The sequence below is a fragment of the Microtus pennsylvanicus genome, chromosome 6, assembly GCF_037038515.1.
Source record: "Microtus pennsylvanicus isolate mMicPen1 chromosome 6, mMicPen1.hap1, whole genome shotgun sequence".
NCBI lineage: Eukaryota > Metazoa > Chordata > Mammalia > Rodentia > Cricetidae > Microtus > Microtus pennsylvanicus.
Window position 1 is genome coordinate 118,889,117 of NC_134584.1, and position 23,205 is coordinate 118,912,321.

Genomic DNA, 23,205 nt, shown 5'->3' on the forward strand with positions numbered 1-23,205 from the left:
ACACGTGCTCCACCTTATAAGTAGGGAAACTGAGATTCAGGTTCCACCATTGCCCATGGCTGCAGATTCCAGGAGCGGAGGAGAGACCCTGAACCGCTTCTCACAGTGCCTCTAGGCAGGATAAGACCCTTCACTTGCTAAGATTCTGTTCACACCCTAGACAGCTGGCAGCCGTCGGGCCACAAATATTGACCAAGCATTGCTGGACGATTTGTTACATCGTCAAAGCACTGATTGAGCCACAGGCCTGGGCCCTCACAGGGTTTTCAGGCTGGTAGAGAAAGTGATTGTGAGCAATTTAAGTGTGGGTTAACAATGCAATTACAGCTTAGCATCTGTGCTGTGCTGATACCCCATGGGAAGTGTTGGCTGTGAGAGAGACTGAGAGGGAACAGGGAGGGGTGTGGAACTGGGAAGGGAGTCAAGGATATTTCCTATGTGATATTGGAAGCAGGGAGTTGAGAAGGGCCAGTTAAGAGAATAGCAGGAAGAGATGGCCAGGCAGGAAGGAAGTAGCAAGCAGGTATAAAGGCCCTGGGTTAGGATAGTGCATAGCAGACCAGCGCGCTAGGAGGACACCGTTGACACCTGATGCAGCCTCTAACAAGCTCCCAGAAGTACCAAGGTGCCTGTCCCAGGACACACTCCATAACTGTAACTGGGATTAGAACTAGGCCCCTGCACTAGCAGAACCAGAGGTGCAGCTCTCAACCCTCAACAGTGCCCTGATGTTGAAGCCATGGAGAGAGGCAGAGGAGGAGGATCCTGGAGGGGCTGCTGAAGAAAGCAGAGCCCTGGGGGGGGAGGTCAAGATGCTGGAACACCACCCTCCACAGAAGGGTGCAGCCTGACCGTACAGAGTGTGGGGGTATGGGACTTGCCTGGTGTGCACAGGGCACTGGGCCTCATCCCCTCCACACCCTAAACACAAACAATTACTATTCTGTATTTTTTTTCTCATCTTATAAGCCATCAGAAGTTGCAGGAGCCTAAAAAGGCATCACGCCTGAAGGGCAAAGAACAAAACCCCAGTGTCCCCATTGATCCTCCCCACACGGCTCATGGCGCACCTGGGCAAGAACCTGTTCCTTCCCCTGGGACACTGGAGAGGTAAAACCTCCAGGCTTTTGTGATGGATTAGTCACCCCAAACCACCAAATCGGAAGGCAGAAATGGCAGACACGCCAACGAGAAAACTTTCCAAAATAAATAAAAGCAGAGTGTTGTTCTTCTAAAAACCTCACCTTAGGCCCTGGTGGCCGGAGTGTCCTTTAAGATGACTCAAGGAACTTGCCATTCCTGACCACTCCTAATCTTTATTAGTTTGTGGATTAATTTTTTATTGCTATGAACATATCCAGGTGTGCGCACAGAGCCCATCCCTTGACATATGGGGGTGTCCCCCTCATAATCTAATGTAAATGTTTGCTTAGCTGGTCTGGCCAGCCCGGGTCATAAAACCAAGGAAGCTGGTTTCACTGTCACCATGGAAATGCCCCCACCCCTCACTCCAACCTCCTTGACCAAATTCAGTAATCTTGTTTTATATAACTTGTCTCTGAATGGCCCATTGTCTCCAGGTGAAAGGTCACTATTTATATCCTCTCTCTCTCTCTCTCTCTCTCTCTCTCTCCCTCTCTCTCTCTCCTTTTCTGCTTTGTGTTTTTAAAGACCAGGATCTGTCAATGTCATTCAGGCTGGCCTCAGGCTCGCTAATGGTGATCCCCTGACTTGACCTCCTGAGTGCCGGGATTGCAGGTGGGAGCCACCATGCTTATCCAGGAGGCAGCTTAGTCTGGTGTGGTCGGAAACCCTGTGCTACAACACACATAGCACTGGGCTTTGTTTTGTTTTGTTTTTTTTTTTAACATTTATTTGTTTGGGGCGGGGGTGCACATGTGGCCGTCAGGGGACAAACAGGACTCAATTCTCTCCTTCCATCGCATGGTTCCCCAGGATGGAACTCAGGCCGTCAAATCTTGTTAGCAGGTGTCCTTTATCACCTAAACCGTTTCACCATCCTCTCTTTTCCTTTCTCAGTGGGACACCAAATAGTGACAGCCTTCACCATTTAACGCAGCGAGGTTCCCTGGGTGATGAGAGCGCCCTGTGAGCCCCCACCAAGTTTTCTGACTTTTCACTAGCCTGAGCTGAGCGTTCCCTCTGCACCCGCAAGAGTCAGGTCCTCATGATGAGTTCACATCTGCGCCTTTAGCACCTCAGCCTGAGGGAAGACAGAAGGCAAAAAGCTGCCCCTGCATCAATGTAGCCAGAAAGGGCTTTTAATCTGAACTCTGTTATATTTATTTATTTTTTTGTTACCAACGCTTTAAAATTCAGTCCTCGTGAGGCTGGACACGCGGCTCATGGTCAAGCACTTGCCTAGCATGCAGGCAGCCCTGGGTTCCACTCCAGCACCACAGAAGCCCCAACACTTGTGAAGTGGAGGAAGTGAGTTCAAGGTCAGCCTGAGCTACGTGAGACCCTGTCTTGTAAAAGACAAATACAGTCACTCTATTAAAATGGTAGCTGGCCTCCAGTTTCTTGGGAAGGATAGCTGGTCTGGCAATACTCTTGCCCCACCGTCTGGATGACAACTTGATTTGGGCAGACCTGACCTGGCGATCACCTGCTCAGCATGGCTTGGATTGTCCCTCTCATCTCCTATGTGGCTTCTCAGATAGCAGAGCTTGCCCTGTCACTTCCACACCCCAAGTAGTCCCTTTCTAGAAGTTACTGTGGGTGGTTCCCTCTAAGTGAAAATACTGGAGAGTTTACTGTGTTTACAGGTCTCACATCCCCACCCTCACTCCAGGGCCAAAGGAGGGGGCTGAGATAGTGGGTGTGGCCGGTCTCTCCCAAGGTCGCAGCACTGGGGGGCAGGGGGGGGTGATGAAAGGAGCAGATATCAGATGTACTCTATCACAAAGGTCCGGGGGAAGGGGTTGCACTGCTTTGGCTTCTTTGGTACCCACAGGACTAAAAGCTAAACCATTAGAAGGTGACAGCTAAAATTGCAAGGACCTGGAGATGAGTCTGCATGCCAAAACCTGCTGCTTCCTTTTCTTCCCTTCCTTCCTTCCTTCCTTCCTTCCTTCCTTCCTTCCTTCCTTCCTTCCTTCCTTCCTTCCTTCCTTCCTCCTTCCCCCCTCCCTCCCTCCTTCCTTCCTTCCTTTCTTTTCTCTCCTATATTACATCAACCACAATTTCCCCTTCTTGTAGTTCCCTGACTCTCTGAAATTGCCAAGCGCTTCCTGGAAACTCTGTCCCTAAGAAATGAGAATGTTTGTCATGTAAAGAGACTTAATCGACACCAGTTGGCACTAAGATGCGGCTGACTGCCTGATGGACTGGAGAGGTCCGGGCTGGGGAGGTAGTTTACCAGGGAAGTGGTGGGACAGAAAGAGTGAAGGGGGCAAGTGCATCGTGGAATTAGAAATTGAATAGACATCCCCCGGGGGCAAAGACAAGATTCACTAAGAAGAAAGCATCGTCACTGGTGTCGGTTGAGATGGACATCACCCTTGGGTGTACTAACTCTGGTTCGACTTTTCTACTCAGCTTGGCTGTGGCGGCCATCCCAGAGGGGCTGCCCATCGTTGTCATGGTGACACTGGTCCTGGGGGTGCTGCGGATGGCCAAGAAACGGGTCATTGTGAAGAAGCTGCCCATCGTGGAGACCCTCGGTGAGGTTTCCCCACGCCAATGCAATCTGAGTCAGGTTGACGTGTGGGGTTGAGATTGCTCATTCAAGAGTGTTGCATGAGTCCCAGGCTTGGCGGTGATAATTCATCTCTATAAACCTATTCTCATGGTGCCAGGCTGCTGTAATGTCATCTGCTCTGACAAGACAGGCACTCTGACAGCCAACGAAATGACAGCGACCCAGCTCGTCACTTCCGATGGGTTCCATGCTGAGGTAAGCCTCGTGCTATCTCACAGGGCAGGAGACCAAGGTGTCCCCTGATAGCCCTTCTCCTCCCCAGGGAGATCACGCAGATTCTCTTAGATGAGCAAGGAAGAAATAAACACTTTGGAGGTCCTTCTGAGAAAGGATTGTGACCTTTAATTTGAGATGTCCTCTTTGATTCTTAATTAGCATATTTATTTTTCATGGTTTTGCAGGATGGAGCCAAGGGTCTCCTCCACGCTAGTCAGGCTCTATACTACTGAACCACATTCCCAGCCCTTCAGTAACAGCTCACCCCGCTTTTGTGGTTCTGGGGATTGCCTGGCATGCTGGGTAAACCCTCTACCACTGAGATCACTCTTCCCAGCTCACTCTTTACACTCATCTGAAGACAAGGTCTTACTCTGTATCCAGGCTGACTTTGAACTTGAGAGCTGCCTGCCTCGGCTCTCCACTAACCTAGGATTATAGGCTTGGGCCACTAGGCCCTGCTGCATTTGGGTTTTTGAAACAGGCTCATTCTGTAGCCTGGGCTGGACTGGAACTCATTATGTAGTCCAGGTTGTCCTAGAGATGGCGGTCAATCTTCTTGTCTCAGCTTCCCATATGCTGGGATTTCCAGGCGTGAGTCACCATGTCCAGCTCGTTAAAAAATTTAAAAGCTACAGAAGTACCTGTCACCACCCATGACAAACTGACCCTGAGTCACTGTCTGTGCCTCTCTGTCTCTCACAAGGCACAATGGCACGCTCCCTTAACCAGCAATTTTGAGTCTGGGTATTTTTCCACAGACCTTTCCAGAGCAAAGGGTGAGGAAACAGGAGCCTACAGGTGATGGCCTTCTCTTGTCAATAACGTTTCTTTTTTTTAATTTATTTATTTATTATTTATACAATATTCTGTCTGCGTGTATGCCTGCAGGCCAGAAGAGGGCACCAGACCTCATTACAGATGGTTGTGAGCCACCATGTGATTGCTGGGAATTGAACTCAGGACCTTGGGAAGAGCAGGCAATGCTCTTAACCGCTGAGCCATCTCTCCAGCCCTCAATAACGTTTCTTTACTTTTTAAAGATTTTTTTTGAGATATTTGTTTATGTTTATGGCTATATGCCTGTGTGCTGGTACTGTAGGCACATTAGTACAGTTCCCGTGGAGGCCAGAAGAGGGCGTTGGAGCCCCTGAAGCTGGTACTACAAGCAGTTTGGAGCCATCTAGTGGTGATGTTGGGAACTGAACAAGACCAGTAAGCACTCCTATCAACCACAGAGCCAGCTCCCTGGCCCCTCAATGCCATTTTCTTGGCACATTGTCATGCTGGTTTATGAACATTCCATGGCTGGTTGCTTTTCAGCCCCGGGGCTGCATTATCTTGATTGACAGGTTTATGAGCTGCAGAGGCCAGATATTTCCTCTTGGCTTAGGTGTGGCTTCTCCCAAGCTGTCTCCCTTTGCTCCTCAGCTTGTGCAGCAAGGCCTCCACCGGGAGTGCTGGCAGCAGCTGGTCAAAATGCACACAGCCTCTACTGTCAGGGAGAGGTCCTGGGTGGCAGACAGTCTGCGGGGTCATCCTAACGTATATGCTAATGGATGGGACTGTAGGAGAGGGGACAGGAACCACTCAGGGTTTAGGGGTCAGGTCTCGATAACACCCTCAGTCTGCCGTATCCTTCCAGATCAGTGGAGTCGGGTACAGTGGCGAAGGGGCCGTGTGTCTCCTTCCATCCAAGGAAGTGATCCAGGGATTCAGCAACGTTTCGGTGGGGAAACTGGTGGAGGTGAGTGTTGGGTAGCCATGGTGGGACGGTGTGCAGCCTGCCTGGGATGGAGGTGACTGACCAGCTTCAGCAGTTAGGGCTGTCGCAGCTGCGGGCATCACCCCGGCAGGATGGGAAGGAGGAGGGCGAAGGGAAGGCAGAGCCTGGCTGGGCTGGTGGGTGCAGATCTTCCCACTGTCACTGTTGGCATTGTCAGGTGTGGTTCCTCCTCGTATGCCATCTGCCCTTCCTGCATGGCCAGAGGCCTCCTGGAAGTCAGGGCCTCCTCCCGAACAGTACCCTCCTCCAGGGGGCCCTCCGCTCTACTGCCTTCCCTCCCCTCAGCCCCCTCAGAAACAAACTCAGAGAAGCCCCTGGATGGTTGAGATCAGCTCCAGGGTGGCAGGGAAGCAGCAGTCGCCCATGCTCTGTCAGTCTTCTAGATGTTTCTCCAAACTAGCTGTGTACTGCAGAACACTTTCCTAAAGCCTGTGGCTTAACTGATGGCCTGCTCATCCCCCCACGCATCCAGTGCCACTCTCCAGCCCCAGAACACAGTGTCACCTGAGTGGAAATCCACTTGCTGTCACCACCACCCCACTACCCCACCACAGACCCTGGTCCATCTGCACCTTGTGCTCCCCTGACTGCTTCTGGAACCAACACTCTTCCTAAGCCATTTCCCAGCCTAGTGGGACAGGCCTGGCATCCCGGCTACTCAGGAGACCAAGGCAGGGGTACAAGTTCAAGGCCAGCCTGGGCAACTTAGCAAGCCCTATCTCAAAATGAAAAACAAGCCTGGGGTATGCAGTTCAGTGGTAGAGGGCTTGCCTAGCATGTGAGAGGCCTGGTTCAATGCCTGAAGATGGGGTGGGGGCAGGGGGTGACACATTTGTGTGTTTCTAAGACACACATTTATTAGAAGGAAACTTGTTATCTGGCCCAGCTCTAAGGCCACACCTGCAGTGCCCAACCTTTCATAGCATGGGTGAGCCCAAGGCCCAGGGGCTGGTTCCTTGTACTGACTGCAGATACTCCAACCCCACTTCAGGCAGGCTGCATTGCCAACAACGCTGTCATCAGGAAGAACACTGTGATGGGACAGCCTACAGAAGGGGCCTTGATGGTGCTGGCCATGAAGGTAAGGGGTCATGTAGTGTCTGTACTACTACGTGTACTACGGTCCTGTAGCACCTGTACTACGTGTACTACGGTACTACGCCTGTAGCATACTCAGGCAAGGGCCTTGGAGATTGAAACACACACATACACACACACACACATACACACACACACGTCATCCTTGAAACAAGAACACCAAGAATGCCAACTTTATTGTTGGCATTATATTGATGGCAGCTTATATAGCACCTTCCCTGACTAATGGCCATGCCCTAGCTCTCAAGATCCTGCAGCTGCAAGCCACCAGAAACCACTCCCCTGCCATCAGGGTCTCATGCTCAGAGCAGCTGCAAGCACAGGAAAAGCAGCTGTTTACTCCGGCAGGCAAAGGGTCATAGAAAATTCAGAGTCTGATGATCTGCAGTCCTCAACAGGGTCAGAAGAGGACATCCGTGTCCTTCTCTGTGTGTCTCCACTTGTTCCTTTAGGACAGGGTCTCTCGCTGAACCTAAGCCAGGCTGGCAGCCAGCAGGCCCCAACCGTGTTCCTGTTACCCACCCTGTCCTCCAACAGCACTGAGAGTACAGGCACACATAACCACATGCTGGCCTGGAAGTTTTGGTTCCAAAGGGAGGAATCTTTCTGCCAGGAAACACAGCAAACATTCCATAGAACTGGAAGCTCAGAAACCCAGGGCCACTTTGGGTTTCTGGTGCCCTGAAGCAGACAAGCTAAGAAAGGAACAGCAGTGGTAATAGGATCCTGATTACCAAGAGGAAATTGGATTGCTTCTCCACAATGGAGGTGAGAACGATTACGTCTGGCGTGCAGGGGATCCTATAGGGCATCTCTTGGTGCCACCATGTCTTGTGATTAAGGTCGATGGGAAACTACAATGTAATTCAGGCAGGATGAAGAGGGTACAGCCCCATCAGGAATAAGGGTGTGGGTAACTCTTCCAGGGAAAGACCTGTTGAGGTGCTTGCTGAGGGTAAAGGAAATACAGAATGAGTAGTAGAGGAAAGTAGTTACAAATGCCAGTTAAGGGGCTGGAGAGATGGCTCAGAGGTTAAGAACACTGACTGCTCTCCCAGAGGTCCTGAGTTCAATTCCCAGCAACCACATGGTGACTCACAACCATCTGTAATGAGATCTGGTGCCCTCTACTGGCCTATAGGATATATGTAGGCAGAATACTCTATACATAATAAATAAATAAATCTTAAAAAAACAAAAAACAAATACCAGTTAAGGCCATGTGACCAATTACAGATTATAATAAATCAGCACTATATAATAACTCTGTAATTATAGTAAATAACATATAATTATAAATAACTATAATTTAACATATTTATAAATATTAATTATAATTTAATATATTTAATAATCTAAATATAATTAAAATAAATAATAACACTATAATAAATAAATATATAAGACATGGATTATAATTGAATGTTTTGTCACATTTTTTAAGAATGTGTTCATGCATATATACACACATATTAAACAGATATTCGTGTTTTCTTTCCTTTCTTTTTTTCCATGTAATTATCTTGATTCTATCAGTTCTGTTCCTTTAGAGAACCTTGACTAGTCCACACAGTTCTGGGGATTTGAACTCAGGTCCTCATGTTTGCGCAGCAAGCCTTCTTACCTGCTGAGCCATCTCCCCAGCCCTAGACATCATCCTTGTGATCTGCCTACCCTCTTTCACACCACTCTCACAATTTTATTAGCTTTCAGGAGTGAGAATGGAATCCAGGGCACCGTGGCTGCCTAAGCCAAATCCAGCCCTTTTTACTTTGAGAAATGCCCTTGCTGTGTGGCCCAGATCAGCCTTGAACTCACAATCCTGTCTCAGCCTCTGAGAAGCTATGATCGCAGGCACTTGCCACCACACCCTGCTGGTCATTACATCTCCATGTTTTGTCATCTTCTCCTGGGGTGACACAAACAAATATCTATTCACCCAGATAGGACACCCCAAAAGCATCAATTCCACCCAAGCCCAGCTTGACGGGTGGATGACTTTTTTGGGTTTGCTCAAAATAGTATGTATGGTGACCCCAAACAGCCACATCCCTAAGGAGCCCAGCCCTGATCTGGTGTGCTCCCTGCAGGGGAACTTCTGTCTTCTGCATACTCTAGCATGTCAGCTGCTGCTGCAGCCGAGGAAGGGTTGAGGAGGTGAGGGTCTGATGCCCTCTCTACTCCTCTTTCTGAGGGTCTCCTGGGATGAGTCACAGCTTCTCGGATGCTGGTGGCTGCCCTTCTCAGAGGACAGTCTTGCACAGCACAGCCACCGTTGGCCACTGTGGGGGCTGCTGGCATAGCTGTGCTTTGAGGGGGATGGGGAGTAGGGACTCTTTCCAGACATGGTGGCACACGCCTTTAATCCCAGCACTGGGAAAGCAGAGCTAGGCAGATCTCTGTAAGTACAAGGCCAGCCTGATCTACATAGCAAATCCCAGGCCAGGCAGGGTTACAAAGCAAGACCCTGTCTCAGTGGGGGAGCAGGGTTCTCAGAGCCCCTCCTTCCCTGAGCCAGTCCCACTTTCGCCAGAGTTCTGGGATTCCTTTCTCTCCAGAACACTGTTTCTAATGCATGAGATGCCTGGCTAACATTGGTTTGCTTTTGGAAAACTGAGTTTGTCCTGAGTTTTAGTTTAGTGAGCAATAGGCTCGGAAGTCATCAAAGACCACACAGGTGCTGGTCCTGCGGGCCCCAGGCTGCACCTCCCCAAATGTCCTCATTCCTCAGGAGTTTCCAAAGGCAATGAGGCAAAGACTTGGTTCTGGGTCAAGAGAAAAGAAAGGTTCCTGGGTGAGACATTTGAAAACAGACAGCCTTCCTGTAGCTACTGCTTGGGGTTCTATAGTTTGGATGTTGGTTTATACAGACTTTAATTTACTGCAGTGGTTTTCAACCTGTGGGTCACAACCCTTCAGGGGTGGGGGCACAAGTGACCTTTTCACAGGAGTTACCTGAGACTATTAAAAAACACATATTTCCAATTTCCAATTAATAACAGTAGCAAAATCACAGTTATGAATTAGCAACAAAAGTAAGTTTATGATGGGGGGGGTACCACAATAGGAGGAACTGTGTGAAAGGTTGCAGCGTTAGGAAGGCTGGGAACCAGGGGCATACAGCCTGGCTTGGGGTGACTCCCTGAAAACATCCCCTCTTATACCCTAGATGAACTTAGGTGACGCCAAAGATTCCTACACACGGAGAAAGGAGATTCCCTTCAGCTCAGAGCAGAAGTGGATGGCCGTGCGGTGCAGCCCGAAGAATGAGGTGAGCTTGGCTGTTGTTAAGACAGTCTCACTGTGGTGCCAGGCTGTCCTGGAAGGCTCCTGCCTCAGCATTGAGAGCTGGGATGGCGGAGCACACCTCCCTCCCTTACCAAAGTAAGGCACAACACCTGGGGGGAGAGGATGGCATTCCCAGTACCTTCTGAGAGCTTCCAGTGAGGTGACAGCCATGAACCTGGCATTCTGACCCCTGGTGCTCATAGTGGGGGCCCTGACCCAGCCGCACCTGCGTCCCTGGGGATTAGCAATGTGGAGTCTCAGGCTTCAATTAACCTGCGTTGGAAAGTCCAGGCGTGGACTGTGTGTTGCGGAGATTCTGGTATGGGCTCACGTGTGAGGCAGTTGTCTATGCAGCAGGAAGCACCCAATGGCAGTGGGTTTTGTTTTCCTTTTCTTTTCCAAGGACCGGGAAGACATTTTCTTCATGAAGGGGGCCTTTGAGGAAGTGATCCATCACTGCAGCATGTACAACAATGGGGGCATCCCCCTGCCTCTGACGCCCCAACAGAAGTCCTGCTGGCTGCAGGAAGAGAAGAAGATGGGCTCACTTGGCCTGCGGGGTTGGTACCATGGCTTCCTCCCTTGTCCACTGGGGCCTTGCGTTGGCCTGTAGTGTCGCTAGAATGCATGGGAGCAGGGTCCTGGGTGAATCTGCCTCCGGCCAAAAAGCAGGCAGGGGTGGACCAACAAGCAACTCCCAACGTGAAACTTCACAGTTGAAGTGCCTAGTCCCCCCTAGCCACCCACAACACCCGCTAATCTAGGGGTAGCTTGTGTATGGAGGAAGTGCTGCTTGCCAGATTCTCTAGGGCATGTGAAGTTTGTGCTGTGCGCACTGATTTCAGGCACGATTTCATCCCGTACCTTCTGCCACGAAAACCCAGAACTCTCAGATGATGGGAGACGGTCCATTTGGGGCATCTACAGCTTTCTCAGGGGCAGGGGCAGGGTCTTCCCCATCAGGCTGTGCCATTTGTCACCCCGTCACTTGTTGGAGAAAACATCTCAGAACACTCTGGAATACTTGTATTCCATGGGGGCAGGGCTGGGAGAAGAGCCAGGTTTCTCCTATTCATGACCTCAACCTCCTGACTCTGGAGACAGCATGCACTGAGCCCTTGGCAGGCGAGGCTGTCCCAGATGCCTGTCTGCCATCTCCCGGGGGCTTCCGCTGGACCATCAGCCTGTATCCCATACCCCTCCCTCCCTATCCAGTGCACCTATGCTCCCCAGAGGGTCACAGCAGGGCTTGCTAGGACCAAAGGTGGTCACCAGTCCCCAGAAACCTGTCCTTGTGTCTCCTACAGTGCTGGCCCTGGCATCTGGGCCCGAGCTGGGGAGACTGACGTTCCTGGGTCTTGTGGGCATCATCGACCCGCCGAGGGCTGGTGTGAAGGAAGCAGTCCAGGTCCTCTCCGAGTCTGGTGTGTCAGTGAAGATGGTGACAGGAGACGCCCTAGAGACAGCCTGGGCCATAGGTAACTGCGATGAGGGGCCAGGAGTGGAGGGGCCTCATGCCCAACTGAAAGGGCTCTGAGCTGTGGAGACCTGGGCTCCCTGCTTCAGCTTGTGTCCAAAATGGGGGAAAGTTCGCATGTAAACTAAGGGCCTACTGTGTGTTTCGGAGCTTTTCAAGTGTAATCTCATCGCACAGGTGGCATCCCACACCCTGTAGGTCCAGTCTGGCTTCCTCCATTGGCTGGGTATCTTTGAAAAGGCATGGAAGCGCTCATCAGCGGTGGACCGGCAGGCCTTCTCTGCCTCCTCTAATCATTCCCGTCAAGAGTTGTCTTGTTGGCTTTGCTCAAGTCAGCCCAGTGCTGTTGCCAGAGTCCCAGAGGTGCCAGTGATACTCCCCAGCATTGTGGCCTCAGGGAAGCCCATTTTTGCATAGTTTTGTGATCATGGGCAAATATAGGTTCACCATGGTTACCAGACACTGACTGGATATGGGCTAAAGTCGGGTTTGTCACATGCTGGGTGGGACAGGACCACAGTGGGTATCCTGGGGTGTTCCTCAGCCCTAACTCCTCCCCCAAAGGAAGAAACATCGGCCTATGCAACGAGAAGCTGAGAGCCATGTCTGGGGAGGAGGTGGAGGGCATGGAGCAGGACGCACTGGCTGCCCAAGTGAGGCAGGTGGGTTCTTCCGGGGGCGGATGGGACAGGATGGAGAGGTCCTCCAGCTCCTATGTCCCGGATGACTCTTTGACTCCCTGTACCAGGTGTCTATATTCTTCAGGACCAGCCCGAAGCACAAGGTTAAAATCATAAAGGTAATGGGGCATATGACAGGGGCTGTTCAGGGTGGGGCCATTCAGGGTGGCAGGCTCTCAGCTGGCCAAGTGACCGGGATGGTCCAAGGGGGCAGGCTGCTAGGCACTTCACAGTAGAAACAGGGGTGGGTCCTCTTATGGGGTTGTGGGGAAGTTGGGGACCACTGTCCACAGACACTGGGAACAGCCCTAGGAATTAGATAACGTAAAGAGAAAATATTCCCATGGCTCCTTTTTGACAACCAGAAACCAGTGAGTTCCAGAGCTTTCCCCACCTCTGTACCTGGCAGTTTGCTGAGCTCTTTGCTAGCCCTGTTTTGTTCTTTGGGAGCTATTTGAGGGGGTTCTGAGGTGTTTAGTTCTTAGTGATGAAGAATAAATGCCAACCCCATATGGTGGCTCACAACTGTCATTCCAGTACTCATGAGGCTGAGGCAGGGGGACCATGAATTCCAGGATAAGCCTTGGCTACACAAAAAAAGACTGTTCCAAAGAAAAAAAAAAGAACAAATTTTGTATATATGAATATAGGTGCACACAGGCCACAGTGCATGTATGGAGGTCAGGTGACACCTTGTGAGGGCCAGTTCTCTATTAACCATGTGACTATATGAGTCAGGTCATCAGGATTGGTGGCAAGCTCCTTTACCTGTTGGGACATCTTGCCAGCCCAGAAATATGTAACTTTTACAACTCACATCTGCTATCCTAGCCAGGGTGGCACAGCAGCCTGTGAGGCCAGGATGGTGGCTGCCACTTGCTTTGTAGATTCAGGGCCACTGCGGCAGAGCTACTGTGGCTCTAGGCCAGTTGACCCCAGAGTCCAGGGGATGGGGCCCCGTGGTACACCAGGCAGGGCATCATGAAAGTCTGAGAGAGTCCTCGGGCAGCATCCTCCATCACCTGCTCTTCCCAAAGGCACTGCAGGAGTCAGGGGCGATTGTGGCCATGACCGGGGATGGCGTGAATGATTCCGTTGCCCTCAAGTCCGCGGACATCGGGATAGCCATGGGCCAGACGGGGACGGACGTCAGCAAAGAGGCCGCCAACATGATTCTGGTGGACGACGACTTCTCGACCATTATGTGAGTTGCTATCATCGGCATCCCCAGGATGTACTGTAGTGGATATGGCAGGGCTTTCTTGAGGTTCAGGGAACTCCCTGGAGAGAGCTGAATCCCAAGGTTATCGCTGTAATGATAAGCCCATTCTAAATGTATGGACCTTCTCAAAACAAGGTCATCCTGTCATTCACTACTGTGGGATATAAAGAAAGCCTAGAGTCACTTGACCAGCTAGTCACAAGGGGCAGCTGTTAAAAATCATGTTTGGGGGCTGGAGGGATGGCTCGGTCGGCAAAGTGCTTGGCCTGCAAGCATGAGGCATCGAGTTTGACACCCTGAGTTCACGTGAAAACGCAGGTAGGGCAGTACAGGCTGCTGATCCTACAGCTGTGGAGGAGACAGGCCGACCCAGGGCTTGCTAGCTAGCCAACCTTACCCGATGGGTGAGCTCCAGGCCAGTGAGAGATCCTGTGTCAAAGGAGGAGGACAGCCTTCCTGGGGATGACACCAGGCTGTCCTCTGGTCCCCACGTGTGTGCACACCTGCACAAATGAAAGTCCCAGTTGGAGGCCCAGACGGGAGGATTAAAATTGCCTTTATCTGGATTTAATCTTAAGTAAATCACGGTACTTAGCGTACAGAAGAACATTTGGAAGCGTGTTTCTAATAGCAGAGGCACTGGTGTAGCAACATTTCTCTGCCACTAAAGACTCTTCCATGAATGATTCAGTGTGTGCATGTGTGTCTGTCCCACGGTCACAGCCCTAGGAGCATGCCTGTAACCCTGGCACTGTGCGGGGCAGAGATAGGAGGATCCCAGGGGCTTTGCTCCAGACTCTGAAATACTTAGACTCAAAGGAGGAAGTCAGAGAGGCAGCCGGACATCCAGCGTGTCCTTACGGCCTCCACACGCATGTTCCGACACATAAACTACACAGGTACACACACACAGGACAGATGGGCGGTGATGCCTCTGTACCTCTCACACCCTTTCTTGTTCTGCCCCCAGCGAGTGGAGCTTGGGTTTCTTCCACTCTGCTGTGCTGAACCGCAGGTAGATTGTACACTCAGCATTCTGAGCGCAGGCAGGGCCCCGGGCTCCAGCTGAAAGGGGTCACACACAGGATTTATACAAAAGAGGCTGCCACCACCCCATCAGTGTGTCCCAGGTGTGCCAGCAAGGGTTCCCGGCACTGTTGCACGTAGGCTGGCCACTCCTGCCCCCACCAGGACTTTCCTGGGCACCCACACTCTTGCCTCCCTTTCAGGAGTGCGGTGGAGGAAGGCAAAGGCATCTTCTACAACATCAAGAACTTCGTCCGCTTCCAGCTGAGCACGTAAGCAGAGGCAGCTGGTACCCTGTAGTGAGCGGGTGCCACATCCGGTGCACGCACTGAGGGGCTGCCTGTTGCCTTTGCCCTGCAGGAGCATTGCAGCCCTGAGCCTCATCACCCTGTCCACCGTGTGCAACCTGCCCAGCCCCCTCAACGCCATGCAGATCCTGTGGGTGAACATCATCATGGATGGACCGCCAGCACAGAGGTAAGGCTGAAGGCAGGACCGTGTGAGCTTCCTCTGGGAAAGGAATCTCCAGGCTGCTTGTGAGCAGCTTCCTGAAGGGCAGACTGGAATGCAGAGACGGAGCTTTGTGCTCCCTGAGTTACAGTGAACTCCTGGAGCCCATGGCTCCATCCCATTCTATAGTCAGGTCACCACCTCCAAGAAGACCTCCCTGATCATTCTAACAATGGCGGCCTCATCCTTGGGCATCTGCCCATGCTTTTCCCTAAAGGGGAAAGTATCCTTGTTTTGATTGATTAGATCCATCTTCACTGTGGTTGGTTATTATGGACTTGATGCCCCTTGACTCTTAGGATGGTGTTTGCATGTTATAGATGCTCATGAACACATCGGTGGCATAGGAGACCTGTGTGCCCAGCAGCCTTGGCTGCTTGCACAGGGAGGTATCATTCCAAACGCGGCTAATGTTCCTGTTAGCATCACTGTAATCATCGGCTCTGGTATGCAGAGAGGAAAGCCCAGAGCCTAGCGAGGGCTGCTGCTTCCACAAGCCTCCCTATGTGTGTGTGTGAGAGAGAGAGAGAGCAGGTGAGGCAGCTCCCAGGTCTCCATGTGCAACTGGGCCTCCTGATGTTCCTGAGTGATAAATGGGCATCTGACACAGTAGACCCTGGGGAGCAGAGCTGGGTCCTGTTTCTCCAGGCCCCACTTAGGACCCCTCATGGTAGAGGGAACTACATGGGGGTTAGAAGGCCATGACATGGGGAGGGCCAAAGCCCAGTGCTGGCTCCTGCTAGGCGCTCTGGCTTCTAGATCCTTGGAGACAGATGGGTGGAGAGCTATGGCTATCAGTAGGATAGTCACCTGGGGGACAAGAACAGCCCTGCTCACAGGCGACAATCGTCAAGGCTGAGGCACGGGTCTCAGGTGTCCCTTTTTGATTTTTGAGGCAGGCTCTCCCTTATCCTCCCTCTTTGATTCAGGCGGGTTTAGGGCGCACTATATAACCCAGGCTGGCCTTGAACTCTGAGTCTCCTGCCTCAGCCTCCAGAAAGCTGGGATTGCAGGTGTGTGCCCCCTAGCCCAGTTTCCAGTGACCTTTGCTATTTTAAAACATCACTTGCCTTGTCCTGCACAGCCTGGGGGTGGAGCCTGTGGACAGAGATGCCCTGCGGAGGCCTCCGAGGAGCATGGGGGACAGCATCCTGAACAGAGCCTTGATCCTGAAGGTCCTCATGTCAGCTGCTGTCATCATAGGAGGGACCCTCTTTATTTTCTGGAGAGAGGTGAGCAAGGCAGGCATTGGCTTGCTTGGGATCAGCTGGGAGCCCTGTGCAGGGCTGGGTGCTCTCTCCAAGGGAGACCGACAGACACAGAGAGAGGGAGGGAGGGGGAAAGAGAGAGGGAGAGGGAGAAGAACCTGGTGCTATCCGAGGCCAGAGAGTATGGTAGGGAGAGGTACGGAGAAATTTGTGGGACAAGAATTGGGGCCAGAGCACAGACAGCAGGAGTCTTGATTTGGGGTAGGCATTTCTATTGTCAAAGGAAACTACAGGATCCCCTTATGCTCTGAGACTATCTTAGCACATTGGGCCAGGGAGCCTCGGACATGGTTGTATATGGTTATATACCTATGTGGTTATATATGTGGCCCAGATGAGGAATGAGGTGGGGACCCCCACTGTGTTTAGACATGGCCTCCAGGGCATCCAGATGAGAGTTTGGTTCTGGAAACCTGCCTGGCCGTCAGGTGGAGGGGTATACATGGGACTGAGCTGTGTTCCAGCCTGAGGAAGTTTCACCAGGTGGGGAGGGGGAAGTTGAGGCAAAAAGTGTCTGACACTTGCGCCCACAAATCTATCTCACTGGGGCTCCAGCCAGACCTGGCTGACATGGCTGAGGCCTCAACAGACATTCTTACCAAATGCACTGGCTTTGGGACCAGCCGTCCCACACTCCTCACAGAACATGGGCTCTGATCTGTGGGTTTGTGTAGTGGCATGACCCGCTAGGGTGTTACCCCCAGGACAGTCTTCCTGATGCTGCGACCCTTTAATTAAGTTCCTCACGTTGTGGTCCCCAACCACAGTTGTTTTTGTTGCTACTTCACAATTGTAATTTCACTACTTTCACAAATCCTAATATAAATGTGTTTTCCAATGGTCTTAGGTGACCCCTGTGAAAGGGTCATTTACCCCAGAGGGGTTTCAACCCACATCTTGAGCACTGTTGCCCTAGGGGATGTCTTTCCCTTCTCTGCTACCTTCTGGCTGTGCTGGCAGCTGACACTCCTGAGAGAAGACTGGGGTGGGAGTCCCCTGGGGACAGCGCAGACACACTGCACAGAATCAGCTTCTAGGTCCAACTTTGGGACTGGGCTGACGAGCAAACCTCAGGCAGCATCCACAGGCCACCCCTGGCACACGACTGTACCCCTCGGCTCCAAGGTAGGGAGCTTTCCCTCTCTGCCCTGAGCACACCTATGTGTGATTCCAGATCCCAGAGAACGGGACCAGCACCCCGCGCACCACCACCATGGCCTTCACCTGCTTCGTGTTTTTTGACCTCTTCAATGCCCTAAGCTGCCGCTCTCAGGTGAGCAGGGCTGACCCCACCCCAAGTCCCACGCCCCACCCCCGTAGACCCACAATGGGGGGGCGGGGTTGGCTATGTATGGGGGCACTGTTACACTGCCTCTCATACTCTTGGCAAAGTTTTGGGGAGAGGGGTGCTGGGATCAGATTTCATGTCCCCTCAGCACTTGCCATTCTGTCTAGGCGCCAACTTGGGGGGACACAGAATGTACTGTGTCCCAGGGGCACAGGTGATAAACTCACTCATAAACCCACTCATGCCTCTCCTCCCCACAGACCAAGCTGATATTTGAGATTGGCTTTTTCCGGAACCGCATGTTCCTGTTCTCGGTCCTTGGGTCCCTTCTCGGGCAGCTGGCTGTGATCTATGCCCCACCCCTGCAGAAGGTCTTCCAGACAGAAAACTTGAGAGCTCTCGGTGAGTGATGGGATCAGGAACAGTGGTTACCCCAGAGTGGGAGCTTTCAAGGCTCTGGAAAGACAGTTTGGTCTGCAGCATCTGTTCTATGTCACATAGGGAAGGAAGGTGACGTGCAGACTCTTCAGGGAACACAAACAAAGCCCAGAAAGAGGCCCCTCTGCTGAAAGTGGGGCCTGGGGCTAAGCCTGGGTGGCAGCATCCTGAACCTCAGGACACACACATCTGAGCTGGCCATCAGGCAGTTCTTGCTGAAAGGGACATCTGAGATGCCCAAAGGCCACCGTGTACATGCCCTGCTCTGGAGCCCAGGATGCTCCCACAGCCAAAAAGAAGTGGGGACAGGAAGCAAATAGTCCCTGTTCTTGCAGGGACAGGCCCTGCAGAGGAACTAGCCCAAGCACAGCAGTTGCAGGTCCCCTACCTTTCCTCCTGTCGCCTCCACCCAGGGGTGAAGGACAGAGGGTCAGCTCCCAGATCCAGGACAGAGCAGGCCATTGCTCCAGCACAGCTCACTACAGACCCAAAATGGTCACCTGGGTATGAAGATACAAAGAAGGAGCACTTGAGACCTGGATAGAGCCAGGATAGGCACCTCTGTGTGATCTAAAATCAGTGTCCCTGCAGGGTCCCCACGAGTGCCCCGGGGAACAAGCAAAGAAAAGGGAGACAGGACAGCACGAGGCCCCAGTCTGATCCTCAGAATGCATGCCCCAGTATTGCTTGGGGAGGCAGAGGAGTATTTTGGGGGCTCCAGGCTCAGGGAGAGAGCTGTCTCAAAAAAAGGTGGGGAGCAGAAAATGACACCAGGTGTCAACCCCTGACCTCTGCCTGCATGTTCCTGCAAACCTGCACACAAAGAAGACTCTTGGGCTGGGGCTGTAGCTCCCTCAGTAGAGTGTTTGCCTGGCACACACAAAGCCCTGAGTCCATCCCCAGCACCAAATAACCTAGGCATGCCTGTAATCCCAACAGTGGCACTGGAGAGGTACAGCCAGCCAGAAGGACCAGGAGCACAAAATCGCCCTTAGCTGTGTAGAAAGTTTGAGGCTAACCTGAACTACCTGAGACCCTATCTCAGGAAGACAAGGAAACCGCCTCCCCCAAGCAAGTTTCTAAGCAGCCTTTTCCATGGTAGGGAAGAATGTCAGCTTGCCAAAGCCAAGGTGACTTATTTGGGCATCCAGTGTCACAGAAGGACCCTGGCCTTGTCAATTGGCCACCCCCCCCCAGCCCCCACAAGTCTGTTGGGTTGAGGAGAAGGGTAGAGAACATGGAGGAGACACAGCCGGACGTGGCAGGCGGCCATTGCCATCTGAGCCTCTCTCCCCACAGACCTGCTGCTGTTAGCGGGCCTGGCCTCGTCCGTCTTCGTTCTGTCAGAGCTGCTGAAGCTGTGTGATAAGTTCTGCTCTGGAGCCAGGGCCACCCAGATGCTCCCGGAGGCCGTGTAGAGGAACCACTGTGTCAACAGCCCCAGGTGACCTGCGTCTGTCCCCACCCTTCAGAGGCGGATTTTAGGACCACACAGCACCAGGACCCTGGCTCCACATGTCCTCCTGACCTGCTGGGATGCACAGGACAGGACGGAGCTTACTAAGACTGGGCACTATTTATTAAACATCGTGTTTTTTATTTAACCTGTCTCTGCGCTTGAGCAATGCAGCTTCACGTGATGGCACAAGAACTTCACGGCGACCAGAAATATGGCCACTCTGCCCACTGCCATCCCCTTCGAGGCCTTGCTTCTTCATCTAAGATGAGGGCTTAGGGGCAGCTCTGTAAAGAGCTATACCTCATGATTTGGGGTTCGAGCCCCAGTATTCAAAAAAAAACCTCCACAAGTATGATTTATGTAAAATCTGATTAAAAACAAAGCCAAGGCGGTGCCACTGAGTGGGATAGGGCATTAGTCATTGAAAAAGCCAAAACTCCCTATGTTCGCCGTGATGAAGTACACGGTTGCCTGGTGTTTACAAAGCTCTTATCCCATGGACACCAAAATAAAAGCCTAACTTTTTTTCAGAATTCCACATCCACTCCTAAGAGGGACTCCTCAAAAACACTGACACACGTGAAGTTCCCTCCCCCGGAAAAACAAAACAAATACAGATACCTCAAAGCACATGCTGGAATCCTGCTTCACGGAGAAAGACCAGAGCTCCATGAGGGAGAGGAGGGTGTGGTGGAGGTGCTGGAGTCACAGAGCTAGGCACACATCTGACATGCCAGCTACTCGGGAGGCTGAGGCAAGAGGATTACAGCTGAAGGCCAGCTTGGGCAACTCAGTGGGACTCGTGACCCCTCTGCCTCTGAGGAAAAAGGGCCGGGGCTTGGCATAGAGTGTCTGCCTGGCATGGATGAGGTCCCGGGCTCAGTCCCACACTGAAAACCATGAAGGAATCAAGGCAAACGTACAATAAAGCCATTGGAGGAGCAATGCCTGCACGCTCAAGACAGCCTACAGAGGAACAAAAAGGATTATGGAGGCTGTCAGAGGGAGCTGGGACCCGCCGTGCGGCATTGCTCTCTGGCAGCGTGGGCTCTCCGTTACCACCACCCTCCCCTCTCAAGAGGTGAAGCCTCTTCTGTCTCAAGAAGCTGGACAGGTGCCGGGCGGTGGTGGCGCACGCCTTTAATCCCAGCACTTGGGAGGCAGAGACAGGAGGATCTCTGTGAGTTCGAGGCCAGCCTGGTCTACAAGAGCTAGTTCCAGGACAGGCACCAAAAACTACAGAGAAACCCTGTCTTGAAAATAAAAAAAAAAGAAGAAGAAGAAGAAGAAGCTGGACAGGTGATTCTGAGACACTCATAGCAGAAGGTCATGATACAAAGGGATTCAGCAAGCATCAGGGACAAATCTCATACACATGTGCGTTCAAGTATGCTAACAGACATATATCACACATGCACAAGTGCACCTGCACATAGGCTCATGTCACACAATGTACACCTCCACACAAGCGTATACTACATACATACACATGTGCACCTGCACACAGACATATAGCACCTTCATACAGGCATACATCACACACACACATGTACTTGACACAGACCTAAGTCACATACGCATATGCACCTGCACACAGGTATCTCACACACACATGAGCACCTGCACACAGGCATACATCACACACATATCACACCTGTACATATACATGCAGGTGCACACAGGTGTATCTCACACATGCCCATGTGCACTTACACACATACAAAGAGGCATGTGTGCCCGTACCTGTACACGCCACACGGTATCCTCATATCAGGCTCCTGTATTCACTCATTTCATGCCAGCCTCTCACTATAGTTGAGTCTTCTGTCAGGGGCAGGCGCTGAACATGTGTGAGGTGAGCGTTTGTCCTTTACAGAGTTGAGCAAATATTTTCTCCACCAGTGCTTAATGAACACAGCAGGCTCTTGAAATCTACCTCTGAGCTCAGCCCCAGCCATCTGACTTTTTAGAAGTGGTCACCACTGAAGAGAAAAGCGGGCAAACATGAGGCTGTCAGAGACGATGAGAGTTACAACAGGTGACAACTAGTGTTCAGATGTCAGCCCACCAGAGAAATGGTCCTCCGATGGAGGAGAATCCTGCCGGGGCAAAGCCCACAGAACCATCGATTCTGGGAACTCTTGCTCGCATTTGCTAAAACAGCCATGACATCTGCCCAGGGCCATGCACTTTCATGTAATGTGTACAGGTAATCTCATGATTACATCTCAATCTTATGAGCACACATACTTGTGGATGGTCAGGAAGATGACTTCTCTCTACACTATGTTCTCCACATTATGGTGAGAGACTTAGAAGCCTGTTCTCTATCATCAGCCTTACTGACAGAGCAAGTTGGCCAGACATGTGTCCTTCTGGACAGGTCACAAGCAGAACCTTTTACTTATGAAGTTGCAGATGTCTAGCCTTGTAGGATCTAAGAGGATCTAATTACAGCAAAATAGGGCAGTATTGCAGGGGTCTGGCCTTGTTATATCACAGTCCTTCAAGAGATCAGTAGTACCTATGTTGACCTAAACTTCCTTCACTATCCCTGTTCTGACTCAAAATAACAATTAACACTCTGTACCAGTTTTTGACGCAAGATTTTAGATTCAGTAGACTGGATTTGTGACCTGAGATTCAAGTGATAAGAAAGGCTGCTGACTAACCGTGTCCAGATATTATTAATCACACATAAATGTAAAATAGTACACATAGTCTTTGCCTCTTCCTTTGATCTCTCATTGGTTTAGTCTCTTCCTTTTGTAACCTTTGTTGAAGTCCCTTTAAGAGATGGCTGGTCCCACCTCACAGTTGCAGCTGTGGTTGGCTGCAAACTAGGTGATAAGCATGCCTGTATCCTTGTAGTTTTTTTAAAATTAATAACGAGTTGCTAACGAATGGATATACACATACATGCTTGGGAATGTGTTAACAGCAGAAGAGTAAAGACTGGAAGAAAATGTGAAATGTAGGGAGTAAGAATAAATATGCAGAAGAATAAAGAATGCTAGAGCTAAGAAATTGTAGACATCTAGGACAAGAGAATCAGAACTAAAGAAAAAAATAAAGAAAATGACCCGCAGACACTGTGTGAAGTTCTTATAGAAATCTTCCAATCCCCATTCTTAAGAAGCATTTCTCTGAGGGACCCTGGGTAGGGGCTGGGAGCCGGTCTCTTGGCCTTTGCATGAGACCATTCCAAAATACAGGAGGGGAAAGAACTCTTGCTGGACCTTCTCCTGCAAAACTCATCTTTTATTGATTCGTTCATTCTGTATGTATGTATGTATTTTTTATTTATTTTTGAGACAGGGTTTCTCTGTGTAGCTTTGGCTGTCCTGGAACTCACTCTGTAAACCAAGCTAGTCTCGAACTCACTGAGATCCACCTGCTTCTGCCTCACGAGTGCTAAGATTAGAGGCATGCACCACCCCTGCCCACCCCTAAAACTCCAATATTAAAACATGAGGAAGATGCCTCAATTCACACAGAATGTCAGTTCATTAGAAAATAGCTCAAGGGGCTAAAGAGATGGTTCAGTGGTTAAGAGCACAAGCTGGTCTTCCAGAGGGCCTGAGGGTAAGTCCCAGCACCTATGTAGCAGCTCACAACCGTCTATCACTATAGTCCCATGATATCTGATGCCCTCTTCTGGTGTGCAGACATACATGCAGACAAAATGCCTATTTACATATAATATAGAAATAAAAAAAATTTAA

At 51.2% G+C, this 23,205-nt stretch overlaps 1 protein-coding gene and 1 long non-coding RNA gene across 4 annotated transcripts in view; one reads left to right on the forward strand and one right to left on the reverse strand.

Annotated features, from left to right (window-relative positions):
- Atp2c2 (ATPase secretory pathway Ca2+ transporting 2) overlaps positions 1 to 19,457 on the forward strand; it is a 56,833-nt gene extending 37,376 nt beyond the window's left edge. Inside the window, exons 12-28 of one of the 3 annotated variants that reach the window (XM_075977442.1) lie at positions 970 to 1,110; positions 3,562 to 3,686; positions 3,822 to 3,919; positions 5,586 to 5,687; positions 6,718 to 6,807; positions 9,994 to 10,095; positions 10,516 to 10,672; positions 11,420 to 11,590; positions 12,154 to 12,251; positions 12,338 to 12,388; positions 13,307 to 13,473; positions 14,721 to 14,789; positions 14,878 to 14,994; positions 16,112 to 16,259; positions 17,470 to 17,568; positions 17,844 to 17,985; positions 19,321 to 19,457. In XM_075977442.1, the coding sequence (XP_075833557.1) occupies positions 970 to 1,110; positions 3,562 to 3,686; positions 3,822 to 3,919; positions 5,586 to 5,687; positions 6,718 to 6,807; positions 9,994 to 10,095; positions 10,516 to 10,672; positions 11,420 to 11,590; positions 12,154 to 12,251; positions 12,338 to 12,388; positions 13,307 to 13,473; positions 14,721 to 14,789; positions 14,878 to 14,994; positions 16,112 to 16,259; positions 17,470 to 17,568; positions 17,844 to 17,985; positions 19,321 to 19,439 (1,996 nt within the window). In that variant the 3' untranslated portion in view covers positions 19,440 to 19,457. The remainder of the gene's footprint in view (positions 1 to 969; positions 1,111 to 3,561; positions 3,687 to 3,821; positions 3,920 to 5,585; positions 5,688 to 6,717; positions 6,808 to 9,993; positions 10,096 to 10,515; positions 10,673 to 11,419; positions 11,591 to 12,153; positions 12,252 to 12,337; positions 12,389 to 13,306; positions 13,474 to 14,720; positions 14,790 to 14,877; positions 14,995 to 16,111; positions 16,260 to 17,469; positions 17,569 to 17,843; positions 17,986 to 19,320) is intronic. The other 2 variants (XM_075977443.1, XM_075977444.1) reach the window with 2 other exon arrangements.
- LOC142852535 (uncharacterized) lies at positions 13,468 to 19,401 on the reverse strand. Its single transcript, XR_012910970.1, has 4 exons — positions 19,323 to 19,401; positions 18,410 to 18,521; positions 13,889 to 13,994; positions 13,468 to 13,579 (listed from the first exon to the last, which is right to left on the reverse strand). It is a non-coding gene; the product is annotated as an uncharacterized LOC142852535 (long non-coding RNA).
- Positions 19,458 to 23,205: the final 3,748 nt, after the last annotated feature.